This window comes from Eubalaena glacialis, chromosome 1 (assembly GCF_028564815.1).
Source record: "Eubalaena glacialis isolate mEubGla1 chromosome 1, mEubGla1.1.hap2.+ XY, whole genome shotgun sequence".
Taxonomy (NCBI): domain Eukaryota; kingdom Metazoa; phylum Chordata; class Mammalia; order Artiodactyla; family Balaenidae; genus Eubalaena; species Eubalaena glacialis.
Window position 1 is genome coordinate 66,707,973 of NC_083716.1, and position 25,262 is coordinate 66,733,234.

At 36.2% G+C, this 25,262-nt stretch overlaps 1 protein-coding gene across 1 annotated transcript in view; it reads left to right on the top strand.

Annotated features, from left to right (window-relative positions):
• CTNNA3 (catenin alpha 3) overlaps nt 1-25,262 on the top strand; it is a 1,728,069-nt gene that overhangs the window by 103,295 nt on the left and 1,599,512 nt on the right. Inside the window, exon 4 of the mRNA XM_061197871.1 lies at nt 10,608-10,800. Coding sequence (XP_061053854.1) covers nt 10,608-10,800 — 193 coding nt within the window. The remainder of the gene's footprint in view (nt 1-10,607; nt 10,801-25,262) is intronic.

Genomic DNA, 25,262 nt, shown 5'->3' on the forward strand with positions numbered 1-25,262 from the left:
AGTTGCTTCCATGTCCTGGCTATTGTAAATAGAGCTGCAATGAACATTTTGGTACATGACTCTTTTTGAATTATGGTTTTCTCAGGGTATATGCCCAGTAGTGGGATTGCTGGGTCGTATGGTAGTTCTATTTTTAGTTTCTTAAGGAACCTCCATACTGTTCTCCATAGTGGCTGTATCAATTTACATTCCCACCAACAGTGCAAGAGGGTTCCCTTTTCTCCAAACCCTCTCCAGCATTTATTGTTTGTAGATTTTTTGATGATGGCCGTTCTGACCGGTGTGAGATGATATCTCATTGTAGTTTTGATTTGTCTTTCTCTAATGATTAATGATGTTGAGCATTCTTTCATGTGTTTGTTGGCAATCTGTATATCTTCTTTGGAGAAATCTCTATTTAGGTCTTCTGCCCATTTTTGGATTGCGTTCTTTGATTTTTGATATTGAGCTGCATGAGCTGCTTGTAAATTTTGGAGATTAATCCTTTGCCAGTTGCTTCATTTGCAAATATTTTCTCCCATTCTGAGGGTTGTCTTTTCATCTTGTTTATGCTTTCCTTTGCTGTGCAAAAGCTTTTAAGTTTCATTAGGTCCCATTTGCTTATTTTTGTTTTTATTTCCATTTCTCTAGGAGTTGGGTCAAAAAGGATCTTGCTGTGATTGATGTCAAAGAGTGTTCTGCCTTTGTTTTCCTCTAAGAGTTTGATAGTGTCTGGCCTTACATTTAGGTCTTTAATCCATTTTGAGTTTATTTTTGTGTATGGTGTTAGGGAGTGTTCTAATTTCATACTTTTCCATGTAGCTGTCCAGTTTTCCCAGCACCACTTATTGAAGAGGCTGTCTTTTCTCCACTGTATATTCTTGCCTCCTTTATCAAAGATAAGGTGACCATATGTGTGTGGGTTTATCTCTGGGCTTTCTATCCTGTTCCATTGATCTATATTTCTGTTTTTGTGCCAGCACCATACTGTCTTGATTACTGTAGCTTTGTAGTATAGTCTGCAGTCAGGGAGCCTGATTCCTCCAGCTCCATTTTTCTTTCTCGAGATTGCTTTGGCTATTTGGGGTCTTTTGTGTTTCCATACAAATTGTGAAATTTTTTGTTCTAGTTCTGTGAAAAATGCCAGTGGTAGTTTGATAGGGATTGCATTGAATCTGTAGATTGCTTTGGGTAGTAGAGTCATTTTCACAATGTTGATTCTTCCAATCCAAGAACATGGTATAGCTCTCCATCTGTTGGTATCATCTTTAATTTCTTTCATCAGTGTCTTAGAGTTTTCTGCATACAGGTCATTTGTCTCCTTAGGTAGATTTATTCCTAGATATTTTATTCTTTTTGTTGCAATGGTAAATGGGAGTGTTTTCTTAATTTCATTTTCAGATTTTTCATCATTAGTGTATAGGAATGCTAGAGATTTCTGTGCATTAATTTTGTATCCTGCAACTTTACCAAATTCATTGATTAGCTCTAGTAGTTTTCTGGTGGCATCTTTAGGATTCTCTATGTATAGTATCATGTCATCTGCAAACAGTGACAGTTTTACTTCTTCTTTTCCGATTTGTATTCCTTTTATTTCTTTTTCTTCTCTGATTGCTGTGACTAAAACTTCCAAAACTGTGTTGAATAATAGTGGTGAGAGTGGGCAACCTTGTCTTGTTCCTGATCTTAGTGGAAATGGTTTCAGTTTTTCACCATTGAGAACAATGTTGGCTGTGGGTTTGTCATATATGGCCTTTATTATGTTGAGGAAAGTTCCCTCTATGCCTACTTGCTGGAGGGTTTTATCATAAATGGGTGTTGAATTTTGTTGAAAGCTTTCTCTGCATCTATTGAGATGATCATATGGTTTTTATTCTTCAGTTTGTTAATATGGTGTATCACATTGATTGATTTGTGTATATTGAGGAATCCTTGCATTCCTTGGATAAACCCCACTTGATCATGGTGTATGATCCTTTTAATGTGCTGTTGGATTCTGTTTGCTAGTATTTTGTTGAGGATTTTTGCATCTATGTTCATCAGTGATATTGTCCTATAGTTTTCTTTCTTTGTGACATCTTTGTCTGGTTTTGGTATCAGGGTGATGGTGGCCTCATAGAATGAGTTTGGGAGTGATCCTCCCTCCCTGCTATATTTTGGAAGAGTTTGAGAAGGATAGGTGTTAGCTCTTCTCGAAATGTTTGATAGAATTCGCCTGTGAAGCCATTTGGTCCTGGGCTTTTGTTTGTTGGAAGATTTTTAATCACAGTTTCAATTTCAGTGCTTGTGGTTGGTGTGTTTATATTTTCTGTTTCTTTCTGGTTCAGTCTTGGAAGGTTGTGCTTTTCTAAGAATTTGTCCATTTCTTACAGGTTGTCCATTTTATTGGCATATAGTTGCTTGTAGGAATCTCTCATGATCCTTTGTATTTCTTCAATGTCAGTCGTTACTTCTCCTTTTTCATTTCTAATTCTACTGATTTGAGTCTTCTCCCTTTTTTTCTTGATGAGTCCAGCTAATGGTTTATCAATTTTGTTTATCTTCTCAAAGAACCAGCTTTTAGTTTTATTGATCTTTGCTTTTGTTGTCTTCATTTCTTTTTCATTTATTTCTGATCTGATCTTTGGTTTCTTTCCTTCTGTTAACTTTGGGGTTTTTTTGTTCTTCTTTCTCTAATTGCTTTAGGTGTAAAGTTAGGTTGTTTTTTTGAGATGTTCTTGTGTCTTGAGGTAGGATTGTATTGCTAGAAACTTCCCTCTTAGAACTGCTTTTGCTGCATCCCATAGGTTTTGGGTCATCGTATTTTCATTGTCATTTGCTTCTAGGTATTTTTTGATTTCCTCTTTGATTTCTTCAGTGATCTCTTGGTTATTTAGTAGTGTATTGTTTAGCGTCCATGTGTTTGTATTTTTTACAGATTTTTTCCTGTAATTGATATCTAGTCTCAAAACATTGTAGTCGGAAAAGATACTTGATACGATTTCAATTTTCTTAAATTTACCAAGGCTTGATTTGTGACCCATAATATGATCCACCCTGGAGAATGTTCCATGAGCACTTGAGAAGAAAGTGCATTCTGTTGTTTTTGGATGGATTATCCTATAAATATCAATTAAGTCCATCTTGTTTAATGTATCATTTAAAGCTTGTGTTTCCTTATTTATTTTCATTTTGGATGATCTGTCCATTGGTGAAAGTGAGGTGTTAAAGTCCCCTACTATGGTTTTGTTACTGTTGATTTCCCCTTTTATTGCTGTTAGCATTTGCCTTATGTATTGAGGTGCTCCTATGTTTGGTGCATAAATATTTACAATTGTTATATCTTCTTCTTGGATTGACCCCTTGATCATTATGTAGTGTCCTTGTCTCTTGTAATAGTCTTTATTTTAAAGTCTATTTTGTCTGATATGAGAATTGCTACTCCAGCTTTCTTTTGATTTCCATTTGCATGGAATATCTTTTTCCATCCCCTCACTTTCAGTCTGTATGTGTCCCTAGGCCTGAAGTGGGTCTCTTGTAGACAGCATATATATGGGTCTTGTTTTTGTATCCATTCAGCCAGTCTATGTCTTTTGGTTGGAGCATTTAATCCATTTACATTTAAGGTAATTATCGATATGTATGTTCCTATTACCATTTTCTTAATTGTTTTGGGTTTGTTATTGTAGGTCTTTTCCTTCTCTTGTGTTTCCTGCCTAGAGAAATTCCATTAGCATTTGTTGTAAAGCTGGTTTGGTGGTGCTGAATTCTCTCAGCTTTTGCTTGTCTGTAAAGGTTTTAATTTCTCCATCAAATCTGAATGAGATCCTTGCTGGGTAGAGTAATCTTGGTTGTAGGTTTTTCTCCTTCATCACTCTAAATATGTCCTGCCACTCCCTTCTGGCTTGCAGAGTTTCTGCTGAAAGATCAGCTGTTAACCTTACGGGGATTCCCTTGTATGTTATTTGTTGCTTTTCCTTTGCTGCTTTTAGTATTTTTTCTTTGTATGTAATTTTTAATAGTTTGATTAGTATGTGTCTTAGCATGTTTCTCCTTGGATTTATCCTGTATGGGACTCTCTGTGCTTCCTAGACTTGATTGACTATTTCCTTTCCCATATTAGGGAAGTTTTCAACTATAATCTCTTCAAATATTTTCCCAGTCCCCTTTTTTTTTCTGTTCTTCTTCTGGGACCCCTATAATTCGAATGTTGGTGCGTTTAATGTTGTTCCAGAGGTCTCTGAGACTGTCCTCAATTCTTTTCATTCTTTTCTCTTTATTCTTCTCTGCGGTAGTTATTTCCACTATTGTATCTTCCAGGTCACTTATCTATTCTTCTGCCTCAGTTATTCTGCTATTGATTCCTTCTATAGAATTTTTAGTTTCATTTATTGTGTTGTTCATCATTGTTTGTTTGCTCTTTAGTTCTTTTTGGTCCTTGTTAAACGTTTCTTGTATTTTCTCCATTTGATTTCCTAGATTTTGTATCCTGTTTACTATCATTACTCTGAATTCTTTTTTAGGTAGACTGCCTATTTCCTCTTCAATTGTTTGGTCTGGTGGGTTTTTGCCTTGCTCCTTCATCTACTGTGTATTTCTATGTCTTCTCATTTTGTTTAACTTACTGTGTTTCGGGTCTCCTTTTTGCAGGCTGCATGTTCATAGTTCCCGTTGTTTTTGTTGTCTGCCCCCAGTGGGTAAGGTTTGTTCAGTTAGTTGTGTATGCTTCCTGGTGGAGGGGAGTGGTTCTTGTGTTCTGGTGGATGAAGCTGGATCTTGTCTTTCTGGTGGGCAGCACTGCGTCCAGTGTCGTGTTTTGGGGTGTCTGTGACCTTATTATGATTTTAGGCAGCCTCTCTGCTAATGGGTAGGGTTGTGTTCCTTTGTTGCTAGTTGTTTCGCATAGGGTGTCCAGCACTGTAGCTTGCTAGTCGTTTAGTGGAGCTGGGTCTTAGCGTTGAGATGGAGATCTCTGGGAGAGCTTTAGCTGTTTGATATTATGTGGGGCTGGGAGGTCTCTGCTGGACCAATGTCCTTAACTTGGCTCTCCCACCTCAGAGGCTCAGGCCTGACACCAGGCTGGAGCACTAAGCCCCTGTCAACCACATGGCTCAGAAGAAAAGGGAGAAAAAAAAGAAAGAAAGAAAGAAATAATAATATAAAGCAAAGTTATTAAAATAAAAAAATTATTAAAAATAAAAAAATTAAAGAGTCATAAAAAAAAGAAAGAAAGAAAGAAGAGAGCAACCAAACCAATGAACAAATTCACCAATGATAACAAGTGCTAAAAACTATACCAAAAAAACCCCCCAAAAAACAAAAAATGGACAGAACCCAGGACAAATGGTAAAAGCAAAGCTATACAGACAAAATCACAGAAAGAAGCATACACATAGACACTCACAAAAAGAGAAAAAGGAAAAAAAAATTTATATTAAAAAAAAAGGAAGAGGGCAACCAAATCAATAAACAAGTCTACCAATGATAATAAGCTCTAAATACTAAACTAAGATAAACATAAAACCAAAAACAAATTAGATGCAGAAAGCAAACCCCAAGTTTATAGTTGCTCCCAAAGTCCACCACCTCAATTTTGGGATGATTCCTTGTCTATTCAGGTATTCCACAGATGCAAGCTACATCAAATTGATTGTGGAGATTTAATCCGCTGCTTCTGAGGCTGGTGGGAGAAATTTCCCTTTCTCTTCTTTGTTCGCACAGCTCCTGTGGTTCAGCTTTGGATTTAGCCCTGCCTCTGCGTGTAGGGTGCCTGAGGGCATCTGTTCCCTGCCTTTTGGGAAGTCTGAGGTCTTCTGCCAGTGTTCAGTAGGTGTTCTGTAGGAGTTGTTCCACATGTGGATGTATTTGTGGGGAGGAAGGTGATCTCCATGTCTTATTCCTCCGCCATCTTGAAGGTCCTTCAGCAACAAAGCTTTTAAAGAGACAATATAAAGAACCTGGAGAGGAGGATGAGAGAGAGGGAGTAGCCCAGATGACCTCTGGGTTTCTGCCTTAGGCTAGAGGTGTCAGTGCCTGAGGTAAGAAACAGATGGAAGAAAGGCAGGTTTATGGAAGAATGTTTCCACTTTGGGTATACTGTGTGAAGTGTCTATTGCCTATTAAATTGAATATTAACTCTTTCCTTGACTTTCAAGACTTTTTGTATTTAAGCTACCACCTACTTCCTAGCCTTATTTGTAACCCAATTTCCTGTTTTTACCCCATAGTCTGCCAAACTTGACTATCTGCTACTCTCAGACAAAAATAATTTCCATCTCTTCCCCTTTGTACATGGTCCCCTTCACTTGGCTTGCCTTCCCCTCTATCTCTCATGCCAGAAAACCATCTGTCTTTAAAAGCTCTTTTTGGAAGCGCTACTTAATCCTTGTGAATGTTTATCATCTCTTCAGCACTTTCTCTTTACTTATAAGTTTAAGCAGTTATTCTGCCTTTTATATTGCAGCTAGTTGTGTACCCTTCACATCACCATACTGAAGCTTCCTTATCTTTATTTTCTAAATGGCTAGGGTATTGTTTTGAACATAATATGTGCTCAATAAATGTTTATTGGCTTAAAAGGAAATAAAAGAAAATTGTATTTGGTTTTGGGGGAGTGCTGAATGTTAATCGAAGGATATGTATTTTCTGGGTTCTCAACACCTCAGTCTTTCCCAGTACTTTTGTTAACACAGTGAAAGTTGCTTCTGTAGGAAATAAGGAACAGTTGAAATTATCAATGACTTGAAGAAGGGTCTTTTGGACAACTTAATTTTCAGTATGTTTGGAGCAACTAGGGAAGCACACTTGAATTAGGAAAGATTAGAAAACCCTTTTATTTTTTGGTACTCTAAATTTCAATATATAAATATTACATACCATTAAAATACACCTGGTTTTATGGAATTATACATGTGCAGAATGAATAAAGTAGGGAATTTCTTCTTTTTATATTACTCAAAGTCTCTAATTTAGGACTACTTCAGTGGGGAGCTCATTCTGTACCTATGATGAAGCCTAATACAGATTTATAGACTGAAGAAAAGTGAATAAACCCAAGTTCTTTAAGAGATGCACACCTGGGCTTCCCTGGTGGCGCAGTGGTTGAGAGTCTGCCTGCCAATGCAGGGGACACGGGTTCAAGCCCTGGCCTGGGAGGATCCCACGTGCCGCGGAGCGGCTGGGCCCGTGAGCCACAGTTACTGAGCCTGCGCATCTGGAGCCTGTGCTCCGCAACAGGAGAGGCCGCGATAGTGAGAGGCCTGCGCACCGCAATGAAGAGTGGCCCCCGCTTGCCGCAACTGGAGAAAGCCCTCGTGCAGAAACGAAGACCCAACACAGCCATAAATAAATAAATAAAACAAATACTTAAAAAAAAAAAAAAAGTAAAGTCCATTAATTTAAAAAAAAAAAAAAAAAGAGATGCACACCTGAAGTCAAAGATTATCCATATTAGAGGGACCCCCCTAAGGTTTGATAAAGAGGGAAAGGGATCAGTTGTGCACAGTGATAAAAGAAAGGCTAGCAAGATGTGGGCTTGGAGCCTACATTAGAATAATCTTTGCTGTAAATTCCAACTAAAGTTTTTGTGTTCCTTGTAAAAATATAACTGATTTTGTATTGAAAAAAGAAATATGAATTACTTTACAAAATAACTTCAGGGCTAATGTTACTGTTTGCTGGTATTCCTTGAAGAGATGGGAGACCTTTTCAAATAACATATGCACCCTCCAACCCTTGGTGAGAATCATCTACTTTCAGGAGTCACAGTCACCTATGGGAGTCGGTTAGATCCCCGTAGGTGATTTGGGGTAAAAAAAAGTTAAAGCTTTCTTTTTTTTCCCTACAGGCTTACCAAGCCATATTTACTTTCTGAAATAAAATGAATCATTGAAAGCATCATGACTTTAGTTTAATCAATATTAAATAACTATTGTATGTTGGGGTATTTAAAAAGAAAGGTTAAACTTGAACAAGTTGCAATTGCATTTTTTTTTTGATGGAAGCACAATGTTCTTACACAATGTTCTTTTCACATTTCTTACTTCTCTGGCATTTATTATAAGGAACGAAGCATTTCTGGAATGCTCATTTTAATTTCAAAGCTCAGGCTATTCTATGGAAAACATTTGGCGCTTGGAGGATCTAAACAATAAGAGAGGAATGTTCAGTGGGAAGCGTCATGAATTGTGGCACTTAAAATAAATTCTGAAGGAACATTTTAGACAATGATACTTATTGTTCGTTTTAGACAAAGGCTTTAAACAAGGTGCTATAATTTATCTTAATCTGGGCAAGTATCTTTTAACTCTTGATATATAAATTAGATTGATAATAGCGAGATATTTGTCTTTTGGAATATGTGAAAACCCATGTAATAAATCAGACTTATTATCATCTTTACATAATGCATGATGAAGACACATGGCCCTACTTGACTGCTTGTAAAGCACATAGAATGTGCTTTGTTAATTGACTTCATCACATTTAGCACAGGGGACCCTAAGAGCAAGATATGGGTAGACCCAGAGAGAACATCTTTGACAAGGATTCCATGGGGAATGGACTAGAAAACACACATTAAATGGCATCCAATATTTGTGTCATGTTATGCATCTTAAAAAACACTTTATATTATTTAAACTTCATATAATCTTATAGGATAATATGGTTATTCTCATTTTCCAAGAAAGGAAATAAAGGCTTGCTACAAGGAACTCCAGTCTGGGTTGTGAATATGGGAATAAAGCAAATTAGAATAAAGAAGAGGGTCTTTTGGACAGGGGAAGGCAATAGCAGAGCAGACAAAAACAATTTTCATCCACATATTTCCCCCATAGCTTGTAAGTTCTTTCTCAGTTCCTGGCTAAGAACTGGGTCCAGATAACCAAATAAACAAATACTTAATGCTCCATTAATAATAAACAAGCAAAATCTCCAGGGACTGCAGAGCAGGAAGGATTATGTATAGTCTGTTGTCAAAGATGTGGTGCATATTTGTTAAAAGCCTCGGCTATTTGATGACATGCACCAGCCTAGCTTTCAATAAGAGTTTCAGGTCTTCTATTTTAAATACTGGATAAAAGTTTTTTTTTTTCTTTCTTCCTCTGCAATGGGGATCTTCCAGGTTTGCTTATGAAAATGTTAACCAAATTTTTAAAATTGGAATTCAAGGTTTAATTAAGAAATGGATGTTTTTCACAATGTAATTTTGTATAAGGTTTTGTTTCCAAATATAAGTGCTTAATTTCTATCTCCAAACAATGCTCTTATCATGAGTTTATTCTTTTTTTTAAAAAAATAAAATTTTATTTATTTATTTATTTTTGGCTGTGTTGGGTCTTCATTGCTGTGAGTGGGCTTTCTCTAGTCGTGGCAAGTGGGGGCTACTCTTCCTTGCGGTGCGCGGGCGTCTCATTGCGGTGGCTTCTCTTGTTGTGGAGCACGGGCTTCACGTGTGCGGGCTTCAGTAGTTGTGGCACGCAGAGTCAGTAGTTTTGGCCCGTGGACTCTAGAGCGCAGGCTCAGTAGTTGTGGCGCACAGGCTTAGGTGCTCCGTGGCACGTGGGATCTTCCCAGACCAGGGCTTGAACCCATGTCCCCTGCATTTGGCAGGCAGATTCTTAACGACTGTACCACCAGGGAAGTCCCATGAGTTTATTCTTATTTTAAACAAATTTACAAAAGTAATACATGCTCATTATTAACATATTCAGGCAATTCAAAATATAGACATTAAAACGTCCCTCTGTTCAACTACCCCATTCATTAAGCCATTAATATAAGAAATATTTATTGAACAACTACTTTGTGATTGTTCTGAGTGAGGGAGAACAAACCACATTTCCTGTTTTCATGGAGTTTAGATTTTAGTATTAGAAGGATGCAATAAACATGTATGAACAAATAAAAAATGTTAGGCTCTATAAATGTTCTGAAGAATTATAACGTATAGTGAGGGGACAGAGTGGGAGAGGGTGGGGATTGGGGTGGTCAGGGAAGGCCTCTTGATAGGGCACTTAGAGGAGGACCTGATTGCTTGAGAGGCCAACTGAGTTGGGGAGAGTGTGGGAGACAGGTAAAAGAGTTTACAGAGGGCCAGAATGTAGATCATAGTAAGGATTTGGGTTTTGTCCTTCTGAACTAACCACGGTTCTACATGTTTCAGAGTGGTTCTGCAACCCCTGCCCCAACATTAGTAATCTCTATTCTTAACCTACATATATTAATACTTATTGACTTAATTATAATTATTTTTGCCTCCCTCTTAATATAGATTGCTGGCTACAAAGTGATATAAATAATCATTTGCTATATATATATCAAATAATATATATGTGTATATTGAGTATTGTGTATTTTGCATTGGTCCAATAGTAAAACTTGATGAGATTCAATCTCTATCCCTCCTTCCTCCTTCCCCTCCTCACTCCCCCCCTCCCTCCCTTCCTTCCTGTCTTTAGTTAGGAACTCTGTGGTAGCTGGTAATACTGCTCTTGGTGCCTTGACCTGACTTTTGGGAATGTACCAGTAGTGTTGGGAATGAATCATGTTATTAAGAAATACTTCCTTTTGTTCTGGGCTATGATATCCCAGGGCTGTGTTCCTCTCACAATTTGTCTAATGAGTGACTTGTATTTTTCCAATTTTAGGTTACTACACTTGTAAATTGTCCCCAGAATCCTTCCAACAGGAAAAAAGGACGTTCAAAAAGAGCCAGAGTCCTTCTAGCTTCTGTGGAGGAAGCAACTTGGAATTTATTAGACAAGGGAGAGAAGATTGCTCAAGAAGCCACAGTTTTAAAGGAAGAGCTTACTGGGGCACTTGAGGAAGTTCGCAAAGAAAGTGAGTACTCTGGTCCTGCTCAGGAACAAACTGCTCCTGATGTTAGTTACCGAATTAGATTTGAGTGTTGTGTTTTAGCTGACTTGAGTTTAGTTAGTCTTTTGTAGAGCTCTGAGGAGCTAGCTGTTGGAGGCAGAGTGGCTCATTAGGCAGCTCCAAGACTCAGACCCCCCTCCTGGTTCTTCCTTTAGTTGTTCAGGTCCCCTCATGCCATAGGTTTATCCATAATAAACAAAGAGAAATGTACAATTTTTGTCGTAAAATGAGAAGTGACTAATGAAGCTGAAGACATATTTTCCCATACATAAACAAATTATAAAGTTCCTTGTAAACAGTTGGAGATGGAAGTTTCAGACCTGGCCACCTCAGATGTACATTTTTTATTTTTCATTATTCTGGAGGTTTAGATTTCCTAAACATAAAAATTGTTTTGCATAAACTATGTATAACTCATGTTGCTGCTATGTTAGCATTACATAATGAGGGGAAACGCAGTGGGGAGGGATAAATCAGGAGCTTGGGATGAACATACACACACTACTATATATAAGATAGGTAACCAACAAAGACCTACTGTATAGCATAGGGAACTCTACTCAATATTCTGTGATAACCTATATAAGAAAAGAATCTAAAAAAGAATGAATATATGCATATGTATAACTGAATCACTTTGCTGTTCACCTGAAACTAACACAACATTGTAAATCAACTACACTCCAAAAAAAAAAAAAAAAAACCACACACACAAAAATATTACATAATAAAAGTGTATGTTTCACCTTTTGATATCTTGAACAGTTTTATTATAATGAATGTCTCATTTGCAGGCTGTTTTATAAAGAACTGCACAATATTCTTTAGTTAATGGAATGATTTTATACATCAGCTTGCTGCTAGGAACTATTTTGAGAGGATAAGGAAGCAAATTTTCCTGTTCAGCTTTGTAAAAGAGACTAGGGGTGTTCAAATATTTTCCTCTCCCCATCCCAAACATAACTTTAAGAAAATCAGGAAATTTTTGCTAATTAAATAATTAAAATGAATATACTAGCCACAATAAACTTTAAGTCAAATACAGGGGAGTTTTTTGCTATAGTTATATATGATTTATATATTAAAGGGATTCTTTGGACAATATATAGAAAACATAATGCCTAAGGTAATTTGAAATAAATTCATCATTCCTCCCTGCTCCCTACCACCTCAGACCCACTCTTTCTCCTATCTTCTCTGCTCTGGTACCATCATCCACTTAGTTACCAAGTCAGTTAGACTCTTCGTTTTTATTCTACCCTCTCTTCCAATTAGCCTCCAAGTTCAACAAATTCTATCTCCTTTTGTTTCTCAGATCTGTTCTCTCGTCTCCATTCCTAATGTTGCCTTCTGAATTCTGGATTACTGCCTTAGCCTTGTCCTATACCAAAGCCAAACATGTTTTTCAAAAATGAAAGTATACTCATTTTACTTCCCTGCTTAAAATCATTTTATTAACCTTTGAAGGATTAGGGGACTGTCTTTCTGGATAAAGTTCAAACTTTTAAACCTAGCTACCACAACATTCCATGATTTGGCTTCTACTATTCTCTCCCTTCTCATTTCCTGATTCTGTTCCCCTTTCAAACTTTCTTCCAAGTAAGGCCTCATAGCTTCTTGAATGGTACGTGTTGCTTTATGCTTCTGTGCCTGTTACCAGCGATTCCCTTCACCTGGATTGCCCTTTTCACTCAGCCAATTCTTATGTAGCAAAACTCAGCCCAGGTCATCTTTCACAGGAAGTGTTTACTGATACCTTGATGCTGATATACATGCCCTTCTTCTATGTCCTGACAGACTAGGCATCTCTCTTTCATAGCACTTACCACCCCATACACCAGACATTGATTATTTGTTCAATAAATCTAGACTCAATTTCTTGCATTTTTTTTTGACCACACCACGTGGCATGTGGGATCTTTGTTCCCCAAATAGGGATTAAAGCCATGCCCCCTGCAGTGGAAGTGCAGAGTCTTAACCACTGGATGGCCAGGGAAGTCCCTAGACTCAATTTCTTCAAGGTGGCAAGCACCAAGTCTATTTGATTAGCAATGCCTGACATATAACAGACACCTGATAAATGTTTATTAAATAAAAAAAGAATCTAAACATCATTTTATCATTTTATATTATAAAAATTTATAATGGTTTTATCTTTGCTTTTATGAAAAATTATCTCTCCTGGTTCCTTTTCTAAGTCTTTGGAAGGAATATGAACCCTATTTGGTACTGTTTCTCTCGGAAAATGTGATCTATTTGACAACATAGTTTCCACAAGTCACGTGGCAATAAATTTGTAAGCCATTGGTCTTTCTTAGAAGGGAACAATAATTGTAATAATTGTCAAGAAATGGTATTTGCTTTTTTTAAAAAAAGTAATCAACACTTTTAGCTCAATAAAAGTAAATTATTTTAAGGAAAAGTTCTCAAAGAGAAGTCTTTGGATTCTAGGATTATGCATTGTGTCCTTCACTATGTTCTGTTATAATGTGTGAAATACATATATATGGCATATGCTGTATACACAACAAATACATTTGGTTAAAGATCACCAAGTGCTTTATACTCTGAATCTTTTTGACAAACTGCCAAATTGAACTACTGCCACTAGAGTGTAGGAAGAAAGCAGTGAAATGGCAAGTGGTTCTGGAATTTGGGGAATGGCCAATGCTTATCCTATGGATAGCAGAGATGGTGACAGTAAGAGCACTGTTCTCTAAGACTTGGAAGGAATTTTAGCTCAGTGGTGGAGTTGAAGTATCAGGAGAATGAGTTCTGATCCAAGCAATTCTGTATGATACTAGAAACATATTTTAAAGTTTTCCTGCTTTCATTCTTTTTTTCTTTTCTTTGTTTTTTAAGGGCTTTGTCTAGTGGTATAATGTGAAGGACTAGTAAAGAGCAAATGATATGTTTAATGCATTTGAAAAAGTGAAAAATATTGGAAGTAGAGGATATTTTTATTTATATATATATTGACTTATTTTCAAGAAGAAGAATTTTGAGAGTAATTTAGAGATTTTTTTCTAATAAAAACATAGTGTAATTTATATAGCCTTATTATAGGATTCTCTTTTATTCTGTTTTACTGCCTTTAGTGGCTTTAGAGAGTCAAAGTGATAAATAAAATGGGCCTTTGGTTACCTAAAGAATATGCTTGTAGAAGATAGGTATGGGTAGTATTGGGGGGGGAATGGTGAAAGGAAAGGTGAAACTGTCAAGATCCAGAAAACGTGGTCCACGTAGTGATTATATATGGTCACTCATGGTCTTATACAATGGTTAAGTATTAAATCTGGTATTTATTTAAATAGTTTTAGCATATTCACATTACAGTGACCTAGGAATTAGCTAAGAATTGTTTATAATGTCTAGATTATATATTTTGCCTATAGCATATTTACTACCTTTGTGTAGCCTCTGCTCCCCTACAGCAGACATTGCTTCTAAGTCACACAATTGCTTATACAATATGTATGGTTTTTTAGTGGTTTATTGAGAATGACATATATACAGAAAGTGCATATATTATCATGAACAACTCAATACATTTTCATTGTGAATACACTAATGTAACCTCCACCTAGATCAAGAAACAGAACATTACTAGAACCCTAGAAGCACCCCCTGTGCCACTTACTACTCCCTCACCTCACAAGTACCATTATCCTGGTTATTACATAAGTTAGTTTTTTTCCCCTCTTTTTGAACTTTGTGTAAGTGGGATCATACAGTATGCAGTCTCTTGAGCCTGGCTTCTTTTGCTCAATGTGTCTTACCATATAGTAGTTCATTTGTTTTCATTGATGAATAGGTCATAATTATTTATCCACTCTACTGTTGATGGATATTTGAGTTGTTTCCAGTTTTTGGCTTTAATGTACATTGCTATTATGTATGCATTACTTTTGGTGCATGAATGTAGACATTGCTGTTGGGTTTATACCTAGGAAAGAAATTGCTGGGTCATAACGTATACACTCAGCTTTAATAGACGGTACCAAGCAATTTTCCAGAGTGGATTTTCCAATTGACACTCTCATCAGTAAGGTATAAGAATTCCAGTGGTTCTATATTCTTGCTCACTTGGTGTTAACAAGTGTCAGTGTTTTAATTAAACTGTATGTGGTGGTATCCCACTGTAGTTTTTTTTTTCTTTATTTTTTAATTGAAGTATAGTTGATTTGCAGTGTTGTGTTAGTTTCTGGTGTACAGCAAAGTGATTCAGTTATACATATATATTCTTTTCATATTCTTTTCCATTATGGTTTATTACAGGATACTGAATATAGTTCCTTGTGTTATATAGTAGGACCTTGTTGTTTATCTATTTTAGATATAGTAGTTTGTATCTGCTAATCCCAAACTCCTAATTTATCCCTCCCCCACCCTCTTTCCCCTTTGGTAACCATAAGTTTGTTTTCTATATCTGTGAGTCTGTTTCTGTTTTGTAAATAAGTTCATTTGTATCATATTTTAGATTCCCTATATAAGTGATATCATATGGTATTTGTCTTTCTCTTTCTGACATTTCACTTAGTATGATAATCTCTAGGTCCATCTATATTGCTGCAAATGGCATTATTTCATTCTTTTTTATGGCTGAGCAGTATTCCATTGTATATATATACTACCTCTTTATTCATTCACCTGTTGATGGACAGTTAGGTTGTTTTCATGTCTTGCCTATTGTAAATAGTGCTGCTATGAACATTGGGGTGCATGTATCTTTTCTTAACAAACATTTATTTATTTATTTATTTGGCTGTGCCACGTCGTCATTGCGGCATGTGGGATCTTTTAGTTGTGGCATGCAGGATCTAGTTCCCTTACCAGGGATCGAACCCAGGCCCCCTACATTGGGAGAGCTGAGTCTTAGCCACTGGACCACCAGAGAAGTACCAGGGGTGCATGTATCTTTTTGAATTAGAGTTTTTTCCGGATGTATGCCCAGGAGTGAGATTGCTGGATCACCTGGCAACTCTATTTTTAGTTTTTTTAAGAAATCTCTGTACTGTTTTCCAGAGTGGCTGCACCAATTTACATTCCCACCAACAGTGTAGGAGGGTTCCCTTTTCTCCACACCCTCTCCAGCATTTGTTATTTATTTTTTTAAAATAAATTTATTTATTTATTTTTATTTTTGGCTGTGTTGGGTCTTCATTGCTGCACACGGGCTTTCTCTAGTTGCGGCGAGTGGGGGCTACTCTTCATTGTGGTGCGCAGGCTTCTCATTGCGGTGGCTTCTCTTGTTGTGGAGCATGGGCTCTAGGTGCATGAGCTTCAGTAGTTGTAGCACACAGGCTCAGTAGTTGTGGCTCACGGGCTCTAGAGTGCAGGCTCAGTAGTTGTGGCGCATGGGCTTAGTTGCTCCGTGGCATGTGGCATCTTCCCGGACCAGGGCTCGAACCCTTGTCTCCTGCATTGGCAGACGGATTCTTAACCACTATGCCACCAGGGAAACCCCAGCATTTGTTATTTGTAGACTTTTAAATGATGGCCATTCTGACCTGTGTGAAGTGATACCTCATTGTAGTTTTGATTTGCATTTCTTTAATAATTAGCGATGCTGAGCGTCTTTTCATGTGCCTATTGGCCATCTGTATGTTTCTTTGGAGAATGTCTGTTTAGGTCTTCTGCCCATTTTTTGATTGGGTTGTTTGTTTTTTTGTTGAGTTGAGTGAGCTGTTTGAATATTTTGGAAATTAATCCCTTGTCGATTGCATTGTTTGCAAATATTTTCTCCCAGTCTGTAGGTTGTCTTTTTGTTTTGTTGATGGTTTCCTTTGCTGTGCAAAAGCTTATAAGTTTGATTAGGTTCCATTTGTTTATTTTTGCTTTTATTTCTATTGCCTTGGGAGACCCATTGTAGTTTTAATTTGTTCTTGTTATGAGTCTTTTTTTAGTTGTAGATATTAAAGAATCTTCTCCCTTTCATTAATTTAAGCATTTTTGATATTCAGAAGTAATTTTGATAAATTCAAGTTAATCATTTTATTCCTTTATGGGTAGAGATTTTTCTGTTTTGTAAAAAATTTTGCCTATTACGAACTGAAGAAGATATCCTCTTGTATTGTCATCTAGAGGCTTTATTGTTTTACCTTTACAATCCATCTGGAAACAAATTTTTATGAATGGTGTGAATTAGGGGTCATGATTCACTTTTTTTTCATATGGGAATAAAATTAATCCAACATCATATAGATGCATATGGAAGTTTCATGGTTCCAGTACCATTTATTGAAAAAAACATTCACAACCCTACTCTTTCTTAATTGAATCACTTTTGCACCTTTGCTGAAAATCAGTTGACCATATCTGTGTGAGTTTCCTTTGGAACTCTCTTCTGTTCCATTGATTCACATATCCTTATAGCAATAACACATTGTCTTGATTACTGTATATCATAGTAAGTATTGAAATAAAAATTATTTTGATTTGGCTATTCTAGGTCCCTTGCATTTCCATAAAATTTTGAAATCAGCTTCTCAATTTTTACAAAAAAGCCTGCTGGGACTTTGATTGGGATTAAACTGGATCTATAGATCAATTTGTGCTGAACTGACATTTTAATAGTAATGAGTCTTCTGATTCAAAAACATGTAATTCATTTTTTTAATGATATTGTAAATGGTACTTTAAAACATTTTAATATTAAATCTACCTTCAAATTCATGATACTTTTTCCCTGACTTCTCCAGTCTATTTTTAAGTCCATCCAGTGAATTTTTCACTTTAGTTATTATGCATTTTTATTTCTTTAATTTTCATTTGTTTTTTAAAAATAGTTTTTATATCTGTGAAAATAGAAATAGAAATAGTTTTCTTTAATTTCTTTCCAAATTCTAGTTCCCTGCTGAAATTTTGTCTTGCCATTACTTTTCTTGAACATCTCCATTACAGTTAATTCCTGTATCTGACATGTCCAATATATGGCTCTCCTGTAGGTTTGTTTCTATTGTCTGTTTTTTCCTTTTGGTTTTTAAAGTAACTGATTTTGTCTCCTGGTGTCTTGGATAGTTTTTGATCAAATGCTGGGCATTGTGGATGAAAAGTTTAGAATTAATTTTTAAAGATTATTCTATTTCTAGCTAACCCTTACTCTTGGCTGTAGCATCTCAGAGGTCTCAATTGAAAGTATAGGATATTTAACAGGACATTTCATCTTAGGCAGTCTCAGAACTCCAATTTTATCTCTCTGACTTCCTGAAGGAGGGAAAAATTCTTTGCTTAACATCTCATTCTCTCAGCTGCCATTTTTTTGGCTTCTCTCTTGTTCAGTCTCTCTGCCATTTGGTTTCTTATAATCGTATACAAAAAAGTCAACTTCAGGTGGATTTAGGATCTAAAAATTAAAAACTCAGTGAAAAATAAGGGTGAATATTTTTAAGGCTTTGGATGTTCAACAGGATTTATTAAACATGAAACAAAAAACTATAAAGAAAAGACTGACATTTTATTATACCAAAATTAAGAACTTTCTTACATCAAAAAAATTTTTAAAGGAAATGAAAAGACACCCTTAGAAAAGATATTGGCATAAACACAACAAGGGATTAATAACAAGAACACATAAAGAACTCTCATAAATCAATAAGAAAGACAAAAGAAAAATGGGCATGCAAAGGTTTTTACAGAAGAATAAGTACCAACAAAAATACAAAGAGATGTTCAACCTCATTAATGATCAGGGACATGCAAATGAGATACCATTTTATGCAATTCAATTGGGAAAAATTTAAAAGTCTAACGTGTTACAAAGACTTCGAAGCAATAGTATCTTTTATACATTGCTTATGGGAATGTAAATTGGCGCAACTATTTTGAAAAACAGTTTTGGTATGTCACTTTAGTCAAATGCCAAAGTTCCATTTACATATAGGTATGCTTCTGGACTCAAATCAATTATATTTCTGGTGTTGTGGGTGTGTAGAAATGCAGTTGTCTTTTTAAGACTGGCACTTCTTGAGGTATTACCTCTGAAATGAAACTTTGGATAGTAATTTTAAAAAGAGGGAAACATTTGAGACATGCAAACACACATGGCCTGTTTCTTTGGGATCCTTATAATGGTAAGGTTATGGTACTTTATTTGGCTTATGTTAGAGACAAATTTTACAAAAGTGGTGTGACACAGTATATGGCATTTGCTGTTAATACACAAAATTTCAAACAACAAAGAATTGTTTTAACAGAGATTATACATACTTTCTGTTCATAAACATTTAGGAATATGTGCTGTTCTCAGGTCTCTAATTCTATAGATGCTACTTTTTCTAATATGTAGAAAGATAAGTATAGTGATATATGGTCTATTGTGGCGGCTGGGATAACTACACTTTGAAGTTTTGTTAACATCGTGAACTGTCTTTCATAATAAATTCTAGAGATAAATAATAAACAAAGATATTATTAGTTTTGCTGTTTGGAAAAAAGATAACTACTCATCTGGGTTTAGCAAAAGTCTTAAAGGTTTGTCAGTTAAATCAGAGTCTTTTTCCTTAGAACATTTAAAAATAATATTTAGTTTTCTCATGTAAACATTAACTGCTTTATCTTAATAATTACACATTTTTAGATTCTTAGTAAAAATTACACATTTTTAGATATAAAAGTATGGGTTCCTTAATGTATAAAGGGATAATTAATTTGAGATTTCAATAGTGTTCATAGAAAGGTTACAATTCAACTCTTTTGTACACTGCCATACAAACCAAGGTGCCTACACAGGTGGAGCAGAGCACCTATCAAATCCTCATATATTGATACTTCGGTTTAAATTTTCTGGAGCTGGAACGTGTAGTCTAACATCAGTAGTCTTGGCAGTTTATGCCTACCAGAGCCAGCAGTTGGAAACATGTACTGTGGCCTTCGTATTTATGTATGTCAGATGGGAGAGGACTTGCAAATTTGTTGGAATCCTGCCACTGCTAAAATATTTCCCCATCTATTTTTAATTGTGGGCCTCCACCAAGGCCACCATGAGCCAATAAATGAGGAGCTTTTTAATCCTTCAGGGGCCCTCTAATTAATATAGCTCTTCTTCTCAAATATGGGGCTAGGTATTTTATACTAAAAGAAATGCTATGCTATCTAGTCTATTAATGTAGGAGCCTCCCAACTAACGGCATGTTTGTAAAGCTTAGGCCAGCAGCAGCTGACAACTTGCCCCACTTTGCATGGCTCATGAGTATTTCTAGCAGGGTAGATGATGTGCCTTGTAGCTAGGGGACTATCTCCCTTCCCAGTGAGAAGTAAACAAGCAAAATGTACACATTCCTCTTGTGCATAATATATGTATTCAGGGTATTTAAAAAAGTTATCCCTCTTTCTACATTTCCATAGTTCTTTATCTTCATGATTTGCAAGACCCTAGGTTTGCATTTTTTTTCACAGCAAGAATTAAGAATGAAGACTTACTATCATCCATATTAGTCAGAGAAAACAATTACTTCTAGAAAGTGTTATTCCTGGAAAATGGTTTCTTGAAAGTGTAATTAGTCTTCCTATCAGAATACTTGAGTACTCAAACAACAAATGCCATTATAGAATTTACAATAATGAACCTTTAAAATGTTACCTATTGCCTTCCTGATTATTCAATGCATTTTTTTTTTTTTTTTTTGGTAAAGGGAAATAAGTTGTTTCCTAGGGAAAGTAGAGATTTAAGAAATTTATTGGTGTCCATTTCGGGTGACCTGAGTTGAAAGATCTTATCTTTTGAAACTCAGATCTATGGAACATTTTTTTTTTTTTGGTTGTTTTTTGCTTTCTCTTTCTCTCTTGTTTTTAAATTTTAGTCCTTTTATTTATTGATTAATTGATTGGCTGTGCCACATGACTTGCGGGGATCTTAGTTCCCTGACCAGGGATTGAACCCTGGCAGTGAGAGCTCGGAGTCCTAACCACTGGACCACCAGGGAATTCCCTATGGAACATTTTTTAATAAAAGAAAATAGCAGTTCATTTTTAGTTAACCATCCCTAAGTAACAGGTTAGCTGCAGCCACTCTGCTCAACAACCTTGCAGTTAGGACTTAGATAAAATGTTTGGTGTTTACCACCACTTACTCACAGCCTATATATGGTTTCAAAGGCAACAGCTGCTGCCTTGTTATTTCCATCTATTGCTATGTTGATGTTGTGTGTATTTAACTGTTATTATAAGAGTGTTCTTAGATAAGCATAAAGTCACAAATACTATAATCTTTTCCACCAAGTACAGTGTGCTTTAGGAATTGCAGTTCATTCTTCATTAGAAAGAGGATGATGAACTCTTGTTCAAACACATTTTAACATGCATGCATGGTGTCTTGTAGCTGGCAGAATGTTTATGGAAACACTTCCATTGAAGACTGATGAGCTAATTAGCTACATTGCTTGTAAAACTACTAATTTCTGGAAAACACTCAACATGGCATCCCTTAGCATTCACTTGAAAAATCTGCAGCAGGCTTTTCTTTTTTTTTAATTGAAGTATAGTTGATTTACAATATTGTGTTGGTTTCAGGTATACAGCAAAAGTGATTCAGTTATATATATATTTTCAGATTATATTCCATTATAGGTTATTATAAGATATTGAATATAATTCTCTGTGCTATACAGTAAATCTTTGTTGCTTATCTGTCTTATGTATAGTAGTTTGTATCTGTTAATCCCGGCAGCAGGCTTTTCTTATGGTGCATTTGATATCCTCAGCAAACTCTTCAGAGTCGCCCATCTTGAAGTGCTGTGTAGGCAGTTGGGAAGTACTTAATGTGTGTGTGCAGCCATCTCAATTTCAATCACTTGATATGCTGGACCTATGACATACAGACAGGCTGATTTTTTGAGAAATACCAGTCATGTCAGTTTTGAAAGTAAGAGAAATTCTGTAACCCATATACCGTTTACTTTGATGTATAATTCAAAGACAGGAGCAAAGATTAAACGCATGTTAACATTAATTTGTAAGTCATGAGTCCTAGAAACTAAGATTTGGTCTGAAACCTCAGCTAGTAGAGTCTGAAATCAAAGACATGATTCATATATTAGCCATAGCTTTGCTAGTGTGGCACTTTGCTAGAGGGATGGTACTGTGCTGTAGTTATTTCATAAGTGTGTGTAAAGGTAACAGAGTAGGTGTAATGCTGACAAGTAATCTAAAGTTTATGCTTGGGAATTCCCTGGCAGTCCAGTGGTTAAGACTCTGTGCTTCCACTGCAGGGGACACAGGTTCGATCCCTGGTCGGGGAATTAAGATCCTGCATGCTGTGCGGCCAAAAAAAGAAAAAGTTTATGCTCGTGGAAAACAGGTCTGAACATTATTGTTTTGTTGCAAACTCAAGTGTTAAAGAGTGCATTAAGCTGTCAGCAATTTCTCAGGGTCAGCAATAAGTATCTTAGAATTTCTGTCCTTGACTTTTTCTTCTCATCTCTTTCTTCAGTTTCAAAGGAAGTGGTGTTCCTTTTTACCCTTTAAAACTAATCTTTCCGATCATTACTTGGATCCTAGCTCATCCATTCTCCTCTCTTGAGAGACTTTTATTCTACAATTATCTTTTTTTCCCTCTAGGCTGTACATTCATATTCCTTTTTACTGGTTCTTTCTTCACTCATATTAGCTTACCCCTGCCTGATGATTGGCAAATATTTAATAAAAATTGTATTTCCTTTTAGTCTACAGTACTTTCTTCTTAACTCCTAATGCTATTTTACCTTGTCTGTTTTTCTGCTTTGACCTAGTTGTTTAATACGATTAATTTGCACAATTTTATTTATTTATTTACTTTTACTTTTTAAATTTTTAATTAATTAATTTATTTTAATACATCTTTTTTGGAGTATAATTGCTTCACAATACTGTGCTAGTTTCTGTTGTACAACAAAGTGAATCAGCCATATGCATACATATATCCCTATATCCTCTCCCTCTTGAGCCTCCCTCCCACCCTCCCTATCCCACCCCTCTAGGTCTTACAAAGCACTGAGCTGATCTCCCTCTGCTATGCGGCTGCTTCCCACTAGTTACCTATTTTACATTTGGTAGTGTATATATGTTGATGCCACTCTCACTTCGCCCCAGCTTCCCCCACCCGCTCCGTGTCCTCAGGTGCATTCTCTATGTCTACATCTTTATTCCCGCCCTGCCGCTAGGTTCATCAGTACCTTTTTTTTTTTTTAGATTCCATATATAGGTGTTAGCATACGGTATTTGTTTTTCTCTTTCTGACTTACTTCACTCTGTATGACAGACTCTAGGTCCATCCACATCACTACAAATAACTCAGTTTCGTTTCTTTTTATGGCTGAGTAATATTCCATTGTATATATGTGCCACATCTTCTTTATCCATTCATAGGTCGATGGACACCTAGGTTGCTTCCATGTCCTGGCTATTGTAAACAGAGCTGCAATGAATATTTTGGTACATGACTCTTTCTGAATTATGGTTTTCTCAGGGTATATGCCCAGTAGTGGGATTGCTGGGTCGTATGGTAGTTCTATTTTTAGTTTTTTAAGGAACCTCCATACTGTTCTCCACAGTGGCTGTATCAATTTACATTCCCACCAACAGTGCAAGAGTTTTCCCTTTTCTCCACACCCTCTCCAGCATTTATTGTTTCTAGATTTTTTGATGATGGCCATTCTGACCGGTGTGAGATGATACCTCATTGTAGTTTTGATTTGCATTTCTCTAATGATTAATGATGTTGAGCATTCTTTCATGTGTCTGTTGGCAATCTGTGTATCTTCTTTGGAGAAATGTCTATTTAGGTCTTCTGCCCAGTTTTGGATTGGGTTGTTTTTTTTTTGTTATTGAGCTGCATGAGCTGCTTGTAAATCTTGGAGATTAATCCTTTGTCAGTTGCTTCATTTGCAAATATTTTCTCCCATTCTGAGGGTTGTCTTTTCATCTTGCTTATGGTTTCCTTTGCTGTGCAAAAGCTTTTAAGTTTCATTAGGTCCCATTTGTTTATTTGTGTTTTTATTTCCATTTCTCTAGGAGTTGGGTCAAAAAGGATCTTGCTGTGATTTATGTCATAGAGTGTTCTGCCTATGTTTTCCTCTAAGAGTTTGACAGTGTCTGGCCTTACACTTAGGTCTTTAATCCATTTTGAGTTTATTTTTGTGTATTTTTGTGTTAGGTAGTGTTCTAATTTCATACTTTTACATGTACCTGTCCAATTTTCCCAGCACCACTTATTGAAGAGGCTGTCTTTTCTCCACTGTATATGCTTCCCTCCTTTATCAAAGATAAGGTGACCATATGTGTGTGGGCTTATCTCTGGGCTTTCTATCCTGTTCCATTGATCTATATTTCTGTTTTTGTGCCAGTACCAAACTGTCTTGATTACTGTAGCTTTGTAATATAGTCTGAAGTCAGGGAGCCTGATTCCTCCAGCTCCATTTTTCGTTCTCAAGATTGCTTTGGCTATTCGGGGTCTTTTGTGTTTCCATACAAATTGTGAAATTTTTTGTTCTAGTTCTGTGAAAAATGCCATTGGTAGTTTGATAGGGATTGCATTGAATCTGTAGATTGCTTTGGGTAGCAGAGTCATTTTCACAATGTTGATTCTTCCAATCCATCTGTTTGTATCATCTTTAATTTCTTTCATCAATGTCCTATAATTTTCTGCATACAGGTCTTTTGTCTCCTTAGGTAGGTTTATTCCTAGATATTTTATTCTTTTTGTTGCAATGGTAAACGGGAGTGTTTTCTTAATTTCACTTTCAGATTTTTCATCATTAGTATACAGGAATGCAAGAGATTTCTGTGCATTAATTTTGTATCCTGCTACTTTACCAAATTCATTGATTAGCTCTAGTAGTTTTCTGGTAGCATCTTTAGGATTCTCTATGTATAGTATCATGTCATCTGCAAACAGTGACAGCTTTACTTCTTCTTTTCCGATTTGGATTCCTTTTATTTCTTTTTCTTCTCTGATTGCTGTGGCTAACACTTCCAAAACTATGTTGAATAATAGTGGTGAGAGTGGGCAACCTAGTCTTGTTCCTGATCTTAGTGGAAATGGTTTCAGGTTTTCACCATTGAGGACAATGTTGGCTGTGGGTTTGTCATATACGGCCTATATTATGTTGAGGAAAGTTCCCTCTATGCCTACTTTCTGCAGGACTTTTATCATAAATGGGTGTTGAATTTTGTCGAAAGCTTTCTCTGCATCTATTGAGAAGATCATATGGTTTTTCTCCTTCAATTTGTTAATATGATGTATCACGTTGATTGATTTGCGTATATTGAAGACTCCTTGCATTCCTGGAATAAACCCCACTTGATCATGGTGTATAATCCTTTTAATGTGCTGTTGGATTCTGTTTGCTAGTATTTTGTTGAGGATTTTTGCATCTATGTTCATCAGTGATATTGGCCTGTAGTTTTCTTTCTTTGTGACATCTTTGTCTGGTTTTGGTATCAGGGTGATG